The sequence below is a fragment of the Siniperca chuatsi genome, linkage group LG2 (assembly GCF_020085105.1).
Source record: "Siniperca chuatsi isolate FFG_IHB_CAS linkage group LG2, ASM2008510v1, whole genome shotgun sequence".
Taxonomy (NCBI): domain Eukaryota; kingdom Metazoa; phylum Chordata; class Actinopteri; order Centrarchiformes; family Sinipercidae; genus Siniperca; species Siniperca chuatsi.
Window position 1 is genome coordinate 26,392,300 of NC_058043.1, and position 14,437 is coordinate 26,406,736.

The 14,437-nt window shown below is 42.1% G+C and overlaps 1 protein-coding gene across 5 annotated transcripts; it reads left to right on the forward strand.

Moving 5' to 3' along the window:
- Positions 1 to 739: 739 nt before the first annotated feature.
- phf20a (PHD finger protein 20, a) lies at positions 740 to 14,141 on the forward strand. 5 transcript variants are annotated; one of them, XM_044219975.1, is made up of 18 exons: positions 1,607 to 1,863; positions 1,985 to 2,181; positions 3,172 to 3,278; positions 4,803 to 4,974; positions 5,254 to 5,338; positions 5,808 to 5,884; positions 6,041 to 6,635; positions 6,786 to 6,836; positions 6,933 to 7,202; positions 7,463 to 7,657; positions 7,772 to 7,867; positions 8,486 to 8,641; positions 9,088 to 9,269; positions 9,387 to 9,486; positions 10,671 to 10,866; positions 11,036 to 11,477; positions 12,018 to 12,198; positions 12,805 to 14,141. In XM_044219975.1, the coding sequence occupies exons 3-18, from the start codon at positions 3,196 to 3,198 to the stop codon at positions 12,945 to 12,947; spliced, it is 3,024 nt and encodes a 1,007-aa protein (XP_044075910.1). In that variant the 5' UTR covers positions 1,607 to 1,863; positions 1,985 to 2,181; positions 3,172 to 3,195; the 3' UTR covers positions 12,948 to 14,141. The 5 variants fall into 5 exon arrangements, with proteins under 5 accessions (XP_044075920.1, XP_044075893.1, XP_044075928.1 ...); XM_044219958.1 differs by lacking the exons at positions 1,607 to 1,863; positions 1,985 to 2,181 and adding an exon at positions 744 to 1,092; XM_044219966.1 differs by having other exon boundaries at positions 1,607 to 2,181.
- Positions 14,142 to 14,437: the final 296 nt, after the last annotated feature.

A 14,437-nucleotide genomic window follows, 5' to 3' on the forward strand; every position in this document is an offset into this window, starting at 1 on the left:
AGTTTGTTAGAGTCTTGTTGTACTTTATTGTGTTTATATGCTACTATGATTCCACTACAGTATTTCAGTTACATTTATTATGGGTTTGTCATAGAGTTTATAGTTTCACTGTGATAGCTGCATCATATTCATCAATAATTTGTTAAATCAGAGGTGAAGTATATAATAAGTATTTTACTTTAGTATACTTTTTAATGTGCTGTTAGTTTACTCGTGTATTCTCATTTTGCACCACTTCTTAATTTCAGAGTTCAATGTGCTTTCTACTCCACAACCTGCTTACAGTTTAACATGTCAGCATTAAGATGTGCTGAAATGAGGACTTTTTCCATTGGTACTTTGATTCAACGAAAGTGTGAATCTTCCACCCCTGATGACAAGATTGCAAAAAAAAGTGGAATCAAGCAATTTGTTGAAATAGTGATAGACAGATAGAGAATGGAGGGGCAATAAGGCAACACGGGTATGGGATATGATATAAATGTAGGCTATCACATTAAGACATTAATGCTAGCCTAAAATGGTGGACAAACTGAAACCCACAGCTTTGAGTTTAGGTTAGCCTCCACTCCTGTAAACAAGCGACAGTTGTTTTGGATGAACGGTGGGTGGAGCTATGCTCCCAGTGATCTGTAGATAGGTGTGAACAATGGCTCACTGGATCCAAATGTATTCATATATAAGAGTAGCAAGTTGTAATGTTGGCCTCCATTTGATTAATATAACTGGTGAGCATATAAATTGGCGTTATGCCATGTGTTAAAAGCTTGACTTGTTCATTCAGGGCCATTTAAAATATAACGTGCTTCGGCTTACAAACGTTGACATGTTTATAAAAATATATTTTAAAAGCAACACAATTTAGTGTTTTTTTAGGTGACGAATTATGTTATCGGAATACTTGATGGCTCGGGGCCGTTGTAAGCGCATGCGTAATGTAGCGCCACACTGCCCGCGCCGGTGGTGAGTGCAACGGGGAGAAATTCAACTGCGTGATCTGGAACGGACAGGCGGAGGCGGCGGTACCTGCACTTTAAGGGGATTACACTGCACATTTGACACCCAACCGGACAAAGAGTGACTGGAGAACAGGTAGGAAACCCAAATTGTATCTCCCCTTCGCTCCAGAGTTTATAATCCCTAATAACATCGTGAACGAGGCCCGTTTGGTGGATGCATCAGCAGCTTAGATGGTGTGGTGCCGCATGTCGGCTTTTTGAGTTCAAAACAAACGTGACGAAGTAGATAATAAAATATAATGTTTGGACATTTGGTTGTTCAGTTTGAGTAATTACCGGTGTGTTTCTTGTTCGTCTTATGCGTTTTCACTGGGTGCTTTTAAATGGCTCCGTGGTTTGTCAGTTGGGGAAGTTTAATGCTTTGCATTATCACGCCGCTCGTTCACAGCAGGAAAAGTATAAGAAGTAGGCCTAGCGCGAGGCCCCGAAGAGCTTTGTGAGTGACAGCTGCACGGCCAATCAGATGCGAGCATCCCGCCCACACCAGACTCTTTCGGCCAGTCATATTTGCCTAAAGCGCTTATGTAGATGATGGTTTCTCTCGCGCTACGCCCACTGGTTATAAATCAGCCGACAATAAAGTACGAACAGTAGTAGAAGTGGTCAACAATAGGATACCTCGAAAAACATGAGGCATCTTTGTCGCGTTGGTTTTTCTGTACTGAATGTGTGCTTGAATTTTTTTAACGGGCGTGGGGTGCTTTTTTCTCTACTTACTACAGTCAAATATCAACCTACGATTAAAATTAATTATTGCAATGTGTAGCTTTCTTGTAACACCACCTTTTTAACTGATAATCATAATCCGTTTCCTGACTCACGATTGTGGCATCACCAACTCTAGGTTTGCGCCCTGTCTGTGTCGTCGGTCTGGCTCCCTGTGCAGGCCATAAAAATACCCAATTTCATTTAAAATCTTGCATTTTACTGAATATGATATTTTTCGCTGTTGAATATCGTGCTAGGTATCTGCCTGCAACAGACGGATAATCCGAAGGGTCTTTGCCATTGTCTCCTATTGTGTCTATACGTGAGATCGGCTGACCAGAAAACACGTGGGCAGAGTAGTGTGAAGATATCCGGTTTGTAGGTTGCACTGAAAGCCAATAACTACAGACTGTCTCCGCTATGGTGAACCGACTCAGCTATAATCTGGACAAAAGTAAGACGATTTGATATATAATGTAAACCGTTAAGCTTTTAATAAAGGGCGGCATCATCTCAATCGGTCCTTTCTATTCTGTATGCCCGACAAAGGAGGCGCTGTTATCGGGAGAGAACATTTCTATCCAAGACAAAATGATTATCCTCTCTACCAAGCCCTTTTCGTAAAGCTAAGGGCTGAACATCAACAGTCGACTACGAGCATGTATTTGATGAGACTGCATAGGCAAGAACCCAATTTAAGAACAATGTACTGTTTAAATCAGGCGAGTATTAGCTTGGTGCATGATTGCATAAATGCCTGCCCACTGTGCTGGTGGGTGCTTACAGTAGGAAGTGAAAGCTATGAACAAGTCATCTTAGTCATTCTTGTACCTTCTCCCATTGTGCCTTCTTGATAGGGAATAATACTGAAATTAAATATTGCTCATTATGCTAAAGATCCTCATAGGAACCTGTGTGATGTCGTTCTGAGACATCCCTCCTGTCTCAACTATTGATCACTGAACATCTGGTATTAGTTACACATTTCACCACCATTTGAGGGGCATGGCTCACCGTAATATGTCAGTTTTCCCTTGCTTTACCCTGTGTTGCGCTATAATACAACATGTCTAATCTGTAGCTCGTGTATGTTTACACTGGTAATATCTTTTTCCAGTCTGAACTGCATTATTGTTCTGCTGGCATCCAGTGAGAGTGGCGTACTTGCCTTTTAATACCAAAATTGCTACTCAGGTGCAAAGCTGGGATTTTCCACAGTCTTCTGGTAAAAATAATTGTTAATAATGACCTGAGAGAGACAAGCCTGACTGCAAGATTGTCTGTAAAGTCCTTGATAGTCACATGTATTGTGTTCTTGGCTAGACACAATGTGTGTTTCTCAGTAGTGTACCCAAGGCCATATGGGTGTAGTTTTGATTGGTATGTTTGTCGGTTAATGTGTGTGTGTGTGTGTGTGTGTGTGTGTGTGTGTGTGTGTGTACAGGAAGGGAGCCTTGATGTGGGCAGTATGAGTAAGACGCCCCCTACCAGAAGAGGGATAACGTTTGAGGTGGGAGCTCAGCTTGAGGCCAGAGACAGCCTCAAAAACTGGTGAGTCATGGCCTCGCTCATTCCTCTCCATCCCTGTAACTATTCACATCCTTCACTCTCTCTCTCATAGATTCTCATTCTCTCCTTTCTGGGGCCAGGGTTTGCTATTCTGTTTGTCTATCAAACATTAAAAGATTAAGAAACGAGTGAAGAAAGCCACTCAGACCTTTCATTGCATCATTGCTCCTTTGCCTGTAAACAACAGATGGTGATGGGTGTGTGCTCTCAAGCAGCCGTTGATCTGGATTGATTTTGAAGGACAGTACAATTAATCTGTGACTGTTTGATTATATTTAAATCATTTTAATTGTTACTATACTAAAAGATAGAAATCTAAATTGTCATTGTTACACAAGTAAAGATGTTTCATTTTTTTAAAGCAAAACCACATGTGACATTGGCATCACAAGCACAACAGCCTTTTTGAATGGACTAGTAGAACTTTTTACATATTAATTGCTCCCCTCTTATTACTCATTGAAAAAGTAATATCATTCCTGTACTATAGATGGGTGACAAATTAACGGAAAAACCAACATGAAGTGTCTTAGTATGGAGTCAGGCTACCACAAGCCTCCAGAACAGCTTGCCAAGTCTGCGGAACTCTAATGATTTTCCTTCATTTACATACACCACCTTTATTTAATCAGGTAATGTCATTGAGATCAAGATCCCTTTTGCAAGAGAGACCTGAGTACAGCAGATAAGTAGATAGATAGATAGATAGATAGATAGAAAAACAAACATAGCCAGACATAACAAAAGGACATATAGCATCACTGCGTCACAGACATCACTAAATAGATTTGAAGATAAGTTTATATTATATTATTTGGTCTTATAGAGATGGTGGTGGAGAGCATTGTCTTACATGCTGGTCCAAAATCTTCCAAAGGTGTGGAACTGGGTTGAGCTCTGGTGACTGTAAAGGCCGTAGCATTTTATTCACATCATTTTCATCCTCACCAAACCATTCAGTGAGCTCTGGTGCCCGGAAGCTTCTGCATTTGATGTTTCTCCACTCTTTTATTCAGGTTTTTCCTTTTAATATGTCCCCCGTCTGTAGTTACTCTACAGTATCAGTTATTAATTGCATTACTCTTTACGTTACCTCACTCAGCCCAGTCCTTTGACGTACACACATACAAATATAGTGCAATACAAATACAGTTGATATCGGTCCTCCTATTCAACTCCTGGTTAAAGGACAAACAAGCTCACCTCCTAAAATATTGGGAGTAACAGCGAGTTATTGCAGGTTGTAACTTTAATGTAGTACTGAATTTGTAATCGATAATAGTAATCACATTACAGTAGTGTGTTAATGCCCTACACTGCCCCCAGCACACCATCCTCTTAAGCAGCGTCTCATGATTCATTGTGTTTCTTTACGTTTCCACGACATTTCCAGGATTGATTCATTTCTACTGACTTGCCACCCTCATCATATGTTTGAGATAAAGGATAAGGACCTTAAACCGCTCCCTCCCCAATCCCTCTCAATTGAATTTCTTTGTCATTTAGGTATGCTGCCAACATAGAGAAGATTGACTACGAAGGTGAAAAAGTGCTCATCCATTACCGCCAGTGGAGCCACCGTTACGACGAGTGGTTTGACTGGACAAGTCCCTACCTGAGACCCGTGGAGAGGGTTCAGCTGAGGCGGCAGGGCCTGCAGGACGACGGTCCTGTACCTGTAAGCTAACAAAGCTGTTCATGCTTGCTTTGACCTGTGTTGCATAGAATAATTGGAAGTTATGCTCTAGCCTTTGTTCCACAGTGTGTTTTTGCATTTCCTTATGTCTTTCAAAAAAAAAGCTGCAACATGATACTGGGGTTTTAGGTGCATAAACTAAATGGTTATCATAGTAAAGATGTATCAACAATGGTGGTTTTGTTAGCATTTAACAGCTCCACCTCCCATGGGGTTTTGACAAGGTATGTCCTAGATCAAATGTCTCTGTCCTTCCTCCAGGGCTTTCACGTGAATGACAAGGTCCTGGCTAGCTGGTCTGACTGCCGTTTCTACCCCGCTAAGGTCATTTCAGTCAATAAAGATGGTGGGTATCAATGACCTCAGATGTTAAAGATTTTGTTTGTATACGTCTTGAGTGGAACTGTCTTAAAATGTTTAAATGTATGGCTCCGTATTATTTCAAGTTAGTTGATTATAATAAATTTGATTAAGCAACATTTTTCTGGATTAATCAAGTTGTGTGGTTTCAATACAAGTTTGTGCAAGATGGAGCATAGTCTAAAATGTTAGTGTCACTTTTGTTTTCTAAAAGGAAACCGTGGTATACATGGCATTCAATAATATCGAAATGGCTCTCTCTTTTACTGGCACAGCAAAGAGAAACTATGAAGATAGATCTGTCTGTTACAAAACTCTAAATAGGGGAATAACTCACAACAAGAACAAAAAGCACAATTGAAGTGTAGCTACTTCAAAACTAGTTTTTAATGGCTACCTGACTAGCAGCTGGCACTAAAATATGGTTTGCATCACTTCTCCTTTATTCCCCTCAGCATCCTACACTGTGAAGTTCTACGATGGCGTTATCCAGACAGTGAAGGGGATACACGTGAAGCCTTTTATTAAAGAGGTAAATGTAATTAGTGAGCATACATATTCATAGTCAAACTTGTATTCATATATGTGACACTGTCTGTATGTATTCTTTGTCCTCCATCAATCATGTCTTGAGTGCCATTTTCTGCTCTTGTTTCCTGAACTTCCTCTTTGTCCTGCTGACAAATAGAGAGGTGGTGTTGGTGGAGGGAAGTCTCGGTCCACTGAAAGGAACATGGTTAGGAGGGTTCCGACCCGCAGAGACAAGAGGCCCCAGGAGAACGGAGGTCCCAAGAACAAGCGAGCCAGACGCAGCACCTCCGACCAGGAGGAGGACAGCAACAGTGAGGACGAGGAGCGGGAAGAAGGGATGGTAAACGAGAAGAACAAGAAAACAAATGGTGAGGTAGAGGCTGCACCCACTATCAAACAGGAAGAGGAAATATCAGAGCAAGAAGACCAAAACAAGCCCAGGGATGTGGAAAAGGGGACTGGACTCACAAATGGGGTGAAGGTGGAAGAAGACGAGCAAAAGGAGGAACAATGTCACGTAAATGGAGAGGTAAAGAAGGAAGAGGTGGAAACAGAACAGAGTGGAACAAAGCCATATACAGAGTCGCCCAAGCCATACACAGAGTTGCCCACTCAGACATCAGCACAGACGGAGCAGGTGTCTGTCACTATGACAACCACCGAAACCAGTGGGGATGTGGAGCAGAAGCCAAACGTCCAATCAGAAAGCTCTGAGCCTGCAGCGGACGTGCCGCCTCCCCAGCCTGTGAAACGTACGTGTTAATTGAGTAAATTAACAGGCTTCTCATTGGATCTGTAGGATTGTGAAAATTAGTTACTGAGTGCAGGTAATATCATGTAGCATCTGGGCATTTTTTCAAGACTTACGTGAATAAATTAGTGTCTCTTTTATCTTTTGATAGCGGTAAGGAAGCAGGGTTTCCACAACCCCAACAGATTCAGCAGAGAACCATGTGAGTACAACTCCAAACTTATCAAACAAATACAGTCATCACTTGCATTGTTTGATGTACTTCTTTTACATGCGTCACTTATGTATCTTGTTTTAGTGTATCGAGTTATCAAAAACCAACCGCCCCCCGTCTTGTCCATCAACCTCGACCACAACCCGTTTAAGTGCAGTGCTCCCGGCTGCACAAAGTCATTCCGAAAGGCCAAGCTGCTGCACTACCATATGAAATATTATCATGGCGAGGAGCAGCCTCTGGAAGGGGAGCGCAGCCCCACCAGGAGTGTCCAGACCAGGGCCTCTGAGAAGCAGGTTACTGCCACCGGTTTGGACGGCCCAAAGAGAAGGCGCACCATCTCTGCCTCTATGCGTGAGTTCCTCCCTAGTTTCATTTCTGTCCCAGTTGAAGTGTCAGAAAAAGAGTCTTATTAGAAGCTGGATCAGCTACTATTTCTCAAACCAAATGCATGTTATGCAAAAACAAAATCAGAAATGCTGAATCATGCCATGCTTTAATTACTAATCATACTTTTCTAAAACAAGGCTGCATTGTAAACATTGCACTTCCAGCCTTGCTTAAATATTAGGATTTTGGGCTTATATTTGCCCTTTTCCTTGATTTTTTTATAGACTCTGTTGGAGCTACCGCAGCTCCCCGTGGTGAGGTGAAGACTGCAGGCAGACGCACTTCAGCCCCGCCTGTAGTCAACACACAGGGCCATCAGCACAGGGCACTGCTGAGGGAGAAGAGTAAGGAGAACCAGCTGGACAGGAATGGATGCCAACAGCAGGACAAGGACTCAGACAAGAGTGGTTTTGACCTTGGTACGTATCATGCAGTAAGAACGTGTTGTTAAGTGGGAAAATGACTACATTGTGTGTTATATAGAGAGCCTATGCACAGACAAGGCTTAACTCTTGCCACTTAACGGTCCCCAGGGTCAGTAAAAGACAAACTGAAAGAGAAACCGAAACAGAAGGACTTCCTCCGCATTAAACTAAAGAAGAAGAAGAAGAAAAAGAAGGCCAAGTCTGGTAAGAAGGGGTCCCTGGCATCGGGCCTCCTCGCATATCTGCTGCTCTGCATGTGCACTCACTGTAACTTTGTGGAAATGGCTAGCCTGCAAAGCATAAAATACTCCATTCACTCCTCTTGGTGTGGTGGCTGAGCCTTTGTGTGTGGGAGAAGTGTCACATCTGTCGCTGGACTTTCACTCCATTATGCCAGTCAAAGAGCTCCAACTCATTTCTTTTACATCATAGCTTGCATTTGCTCTCGTATATGACATCTCTGACAGTGCTGGTGATGAAAAGACAGATTATATTGTGGCACTGATATTGACTAATCCAGAACACAAATCCAACACTGTTCTCTCTATTCCTAGTTGGCATTCACATGTATGTACAGTATGTTTGGGATGAACACAGATGTATAGGTTACCTTCCACATTGGTTGTTTCATACTATTGAAAGGCCTAAAACACAGGCGTGTATGGATTTTATCAGATTGATTGTCCCTGACTGTTCTTGAGTCTATTATTTGTCCATGTTTGTTGTGCCACAGTTTGTCACCTCCTGATGGGCGTTTGTTTAGCATTTTCAAAATTGACATTTTGTTCTACGTCTGCTTCCCCCTCTTCCCTGTATTAACAGACTACACAGGTAGTGAGGAGAATATTGACATCTCAGTATTGGGTCTTCCGTCCAAATTGAATTTGCCACTCAAATCCCCCCCCTCACACAATCACAAGCCTGAGGCCTACCCCAGCAGGCCCGGATTCAGCTACTCAGAGCAGATATATGTGGATGGTGGGTATCTCTGTGACGGTGTGTGTGTGTGTATTAGTTTGTGTGTGTGACTGTACATTGCTTCCTCTCCCCTCCATTCCTTGATTCCCTCTGGATTCAATCCATCATGCTGATGTTTTAGTTTGAAATGCATCGCACCTGGTATCTGTGTCCAAATGTTGTTGCTCATAACACGTCATGACCTGTAGAATTAAACTGGCTGCTGTCACAGATAAGACCACATTTTTTAACGCTTGGTTGATTGAATCCTGAGCTTTTCTTTGCTGCTACGGCTTGCTTCATCATGTTATCCGCAAATAATCATTAAAACTCACATAGTGCAAAAAAAAACTTTGTAGTTAAAGAATATTAATTGAGCTAAATCTTTTCCAAGGAAAAGTTCAATCCTGATAACTTGTGTTTTTCCCATAAAAAACCAATAGTTCTGTTTGCCCCTGTTACTGTAGATGAGGACAGCATCAGTGACTGGTCCACTGACAGCTGTGGGTGGAGCGACGATGACTTTGGCGTGGATTTGGACGTCACCACGCCTCCCCTGAGTGTGGACTCCGGTGCTGTAGACACAAGTGACCAAGAGATCGTGCGATGTATCTGTGAGGTGGAGGAAGAAAATGACTTCATGATTCAGGTGAGCTGGTTGTTTTTCGTCACCACTTATAGCTAGTCTATTTTTAAGGAATCGCAAGCTTTTCTTTTTTTAATCTTAGGCTTGTATTAATATAAAACATACTTGTCCTTCCCTCAGTGTGAAGATTGTTTGTGCTGGCAACATGGCACCTGCATGGGCCTGCTGGAAGACAATGTTCCAGACAGATACACCTGCTACATCTGCAGAGACCCACCAGGTGAGGGGAAAACACACCACCGTTAGCTCTAAATTACACACTGTCATCATTTTGATTTGTTGACATCAGAGCACTTGTTTGGCTAATCTGGTAGAGAGCACTGCATGCTTCCTCCTTTCATTTGGCAAAGTATTATCTGCCATCTAGTGGACAATAAGAAAAATGACACTAGGTACAATTAACAGTTGATTGTGATGATTTTTATGGAAAACTATATTTTTAAACTATTAACTATTAGACAGTGCATTATATAATTATCATGTTTTATATTGTGATTCTAAAGTTCACTTCCCAAATAAAACATTTTTAAAACAATTTTATTATAAAACACCATTTTTTAAAATAAGAATTGGATGGTTTGCACTGATCTGTATAAACAATGTTTACCACAGGATACAGTCCCAGTGTGGCAAGCACAGCACAGAATATGCTTCTACTTATAGGAAATGATGAGAAAAAATAGAAGGGCCATTGATTATGCTTCAGACAAACCCTGAAGCATATTAATTTGAGTCCCTCAACATGAAAACCGTGAAACAACAAAATGGTTGTGCTGCAGATTTCCTTTTGCCTTATTGATTTAAAAAAAAATAAAAAATAGAAACCAAAAATAATGAGCTATAAGTATTGCCCCCAGGCCTGAGCACTGCTGGCCATTGTTTTTCAGTATTGATTGGTACATAGTCCTAAATGAGACATGCTTTTAGGTGCCTTACAAGTGTGTCCACAGTAAATTTGGAAATGAAGAGCTGCATGATTGTACAGTAGCTGTTTTTTTTTTTGTTTTTTTGTTAAAGAAAACAAATGACTGGTTTAAGAGACAGAGCTAACTCTCCACCACAGAGTGAGCTGGTATTCATGATCAGAGCAAGTGTAACACATTGCCTGTAACACTAAGAATTGTACAACAAAGTATTTTGTGTTGACTTAGCACTGTGAACCAAGCTAAAGCTGCCTCACATTTGTGTCTTCTGCTGCGCAGCCCGGTGTTTGAGGACTGTCCATGTCTTTAGGACTGCAATCTATAATTCCTTTAATCCAAAAAGTGTTACACCCCAACCAACCAACCAGCTACAACAGCAAGCAGACACAGCTTGATCACCTAACCACAGCTTTACTTACAAAACCTTTTTGTAAAGAATTTCAAAAAGTCAAAGTCATTGCAATTTGTTCATTATTCCCAGGTCAGAGGCAGAGTCTGCGCTACTGGTACGATCGTGAGTGGTTGAGCAATGGTCACATGTACGGCCTCTCCTTCCTGGAAGAGAACTACTCTCACCAAAATGCCAAGAAGATCACCACCACCCACCAGCTGCTGGGAGATGTGCACCACGTGGTAGAGGTCCTCAACGGACTGCAGCTCAAGATGAGCGTCCTCCAGTGAGTACAAAGGAATTGCATGCAGAGACTTGAGGTTGTTTTCCTTTTGACTACTACTGAAGTCAAATTAAATGTGGATCATGACATATATTGAATATTGCTGTCCAGGGTGATTTTAATTAAACCAACACAGCTGTGTTTTAATTTTGTTTTCTCTTTCGCTCCTCAGGAGCAATACTCACCCTGACTTGCAGCTGTGGCGGCAGCCCTGGAAGCATTTGGAGAGGTCACGGACCGGCTCTGACTCGTGTCGTGGCAGTTATGCAGCTCCGTCTCCTGTGACTCCCGATGAGGACATGAGCCGGGGTGAGATTTTAATGTCCAATGCTCTGGAGAAGCTGAGCCGGGCTGCTACAGCTGCCACCTCCTCGTCGTCCTGCTCTTCCTCCCCCTTCCCATCCTTCCAGGACTCATATATTACCAGTGAACATTGCTACCAGAAACCGCGGGCATATTACCCGGCGGTGGAGCAGAGGCTGGTCGTGGAGACCCGACAGGGCTCAGAGCTGGAGGATAGCATGAGAAGCACAGAGGAACTGTTGGAGCGGGAGCAGCGCTATGGAAGCCTGCTGGAGACGGAAAAGCCCAAATCAACAGGCACTAGTAACAAGGTTAGGCTTTATTCCATAGCAGACAAGGTACTGCACCAGTTGCAGAATCGATCTTGAATTAATCAAGATTCTGTATGTGAAATGATTAAAGCTGCTGAATGTAGTTTACAAGTATTACAAAGCTCCACTTCTCAACTCCCCCCTGCTGTTAGAGGCACAGGCAACACTGTTTTTGTTTTGTTTTTCTTTTGTTTTTGTTTTTTTGTTGCTGTTTTTTACTGTAATTTTCCTTGGGACTCGTAAGTGACTTCCTCCCAAAGTTTATGTACACAGTCTTGATTATAGAGTGGACAACAGAACGTTTTGAATTAAAAGTAGTAAGTTGTCATGGCGACATTACATCTGAGTTACTCAAGTGATTCAATGATTTGGCTCAGCCTTTGTTTGACCATCAATCATGATGTAGCTTTCCGTTTTGGTTGTTTATCTTATGTGTGCATGAATAATATGCATTGATTTGGCAGAAAGCTTTCGTAGAATGAGGTCTAAACCCGGCTGCAATGAAAATCAGGTCTGATGAATTCACCTGAATGTCTCTAGGCTTCAATGGCTGGCTCTTGGTCCCAGGCTCAGACGAGGGAAGAGGGTGGAAGAGATCCTGGAGAGGCTGCAGATAACAGCAGGCAGCATCAGCAGAGGCAGATCAACCTGCTGGATCACATAGATGCAGTCCAGGACGAGGTCTCACACAGGATGGACTTCATTGAGAGAGAGCTGGACGGTAAGACCTGTGGTGGCCTTGACCTAGTAACTAAACTTTGTCACTTCAGAAACTTTGACGGTTCTTGCCAAAACTTATCTTAAGTTTAGATTTTAAACTGTTTGATGTTAACATTAACAGTAACATTATATTAAGTTTCTATCCAACTAGGTCAGTGCAGAAATGTTTGACCAGGTGAATTCACACAGCATTAGCCAGTAGGAATGGCTAATAATTTGACTGTGAAGATGTGGCACTAACGATATGAAGCATGTTAGCCTATTACCAATAAAGAAAAATGACAGTTATTAAGAATTCCACCTATTTCTTTGCAGAGTCTTACTTTTATGTGTTTCCCACCTTAGCTATGGCATAACGAGGTTTGTCATTCCTGATTAATATACAGGCTGAGAGCTGGGTCAAGCACAGGGCTGCAACAGCCCAGAGATTGTCATGTACAAACAGTTGTGAGGATTGCATCATACCTGGGTTGGCCTGATCCAGCATACCCAAACACTCGCAGGTGGTGTGTGCTTCAGAACAGGATAGAGTCTCTGTGGGATAAAAGAACCCCTTGTGTGTAACCATGTGCTCACCTCTGGTTCTTCTTCTGCTCGTCGTCCTCAGTGCTGGAGAGCTGGCTGGACTACACCGGAGAGCTGGAGCCTCCTGAACCCCTGGCCCGTCTGCCTCAGCTCAAACACCGCATGAAACGGCTGCTGACACAGCTGGGCAAGGTGCAGCAAATCGCCCTGTACAGCTCCGCATGAGGGTGCCAGAGGAGAGCAGCGGCCTCAGTCCCCACACAGCATGCAGAAACAGGGCAGCGGAGGGAGATCGCTGGTCTCTGGCTGCAAATATAACAATATTAATGCAAGTGCAAGACTCAGATTGTTCAGCACATTCTCTCTGACCTGACATCTGCTGCTGTTTCTCCTTTTTTAGAAGGTTGTGTGTGGTGGAATCCGATGCTACAGCCAGCCATTGTCATATATGAATATTTATATGAACATTTATGGAAAGTCAGCATCTTAAATCAGGATTAAACACAAGAAGTAACCTCGTAAATGCAGGAGAAAATCCTTAGGACCAGATTACACTTCTATGGTTCCCATGCAACTCTAAACCTAATGAATGCCTTTCGTCTGAGCTTTTGCTTAAGGTTGCCCTGTCTCTCTCAGTACACAGTGTTTTACATGCAGAAGCTTCATATTCAAAATTACAATTGAGTTCCTGAACCTACACGGCCTCTTTGCCATAGTTGTTTGAACATGTTTTCAAATGGTAACTGTTTTTACCTGTCATGCCATACTGCATTAAAATTCTTGCTTTAAGTGTGGACAGACTTGAAGACATCCAATATGTGACGGCATTGTACAAGCAGTATCTACAAATAATTTGTTCTGTTTTTGACCTTCTCAAGGGTTTGTTTTATACTACACTGTGAAGTTATTTTTGTCTGGAATTAAAGGCGTCTTATTTTCAGTTTTAGAGATGGTAAGAAGTGTGATTTCTGTTTTGTCTTAAACTGTAATGCTTCTTTCCTGACAGTCCTCTCATCAGTGTGCCAGTTTTATCAGTTTAATCTGTCAGTTACCGTATCCCTTACTTCAGTTTGCTCTTTGCATCGTTGTTGCTATAGCACTTGACCTATGATTCACAGAAAACTAATGTGGACTTGTCTTTTCTTAACCTCGCATCTTGTGCTTTTGTCAGTGACAAATACTACTTAGAAGACCTGTACATTTACTTTTTTTCTGTTGTTTCATCTGTTTATTTACAGTATTTTGGTGGTGTGTAAATATGTTATTCAAAAATATGCTCCTCTTTATTGAAAACATTCTCCAAATTCAGATATTGTATGCTACTGTACTGTAAGTGTCTGGCTTAGAAGCAGGGAAATGTCAAAAACAATGCAAACAGATTTGCTGGTACATAAATAAACTCTCATTGTTATTAATCACTATGGACACATTCTTGGCTGTTTTCTCATTGTGCCTCTGACATGCTGGGTGTTTGAAGAAGAGTGGTCCTTCCCATCCTATTTATCCAGCTGGCAATAACACTACCAGTGAAGTCAAAGGTTGCATCGTTCACAGTTCAGAGAGAGTTTAATGTAACATGTTTTCTTCGCAGCTGATTTGTGCTCTTACACAATCAGATTGAAATGAGGGGCAGTAGTATGGAGGTTGAAGGCGTGAGCTTGTGCTTTTTTCAGAGCTAGAGGCAACCTTTCTAAATGCTTTCCTGCTGAGGTGCC

Bases quoted from the DNA above. Each gene is read 5' to 3' on its own strand.
- phf20a (XM_044219958.1), top strand. From the start codon at position 3,196: ATGAGTAAGACGCCCCCTACCAGAAGAGGGATAACGTTTGAGGTGGGA. The intron at 3,279-4,802 runs GTGAGTCATGGC...TTTGTCATTTAG, and splicing joins AGAGACAGCCTCAAAAACTG to GTATGCTGCCAACATAGAGA. The intron at 9,270-9,386 runs GTGAGCTGGTTG...TCCTTCCCTCAG, and splicing joins AAAATGACTTCATGATTCAG to TGTGAAGATTGTTTGTGCTG.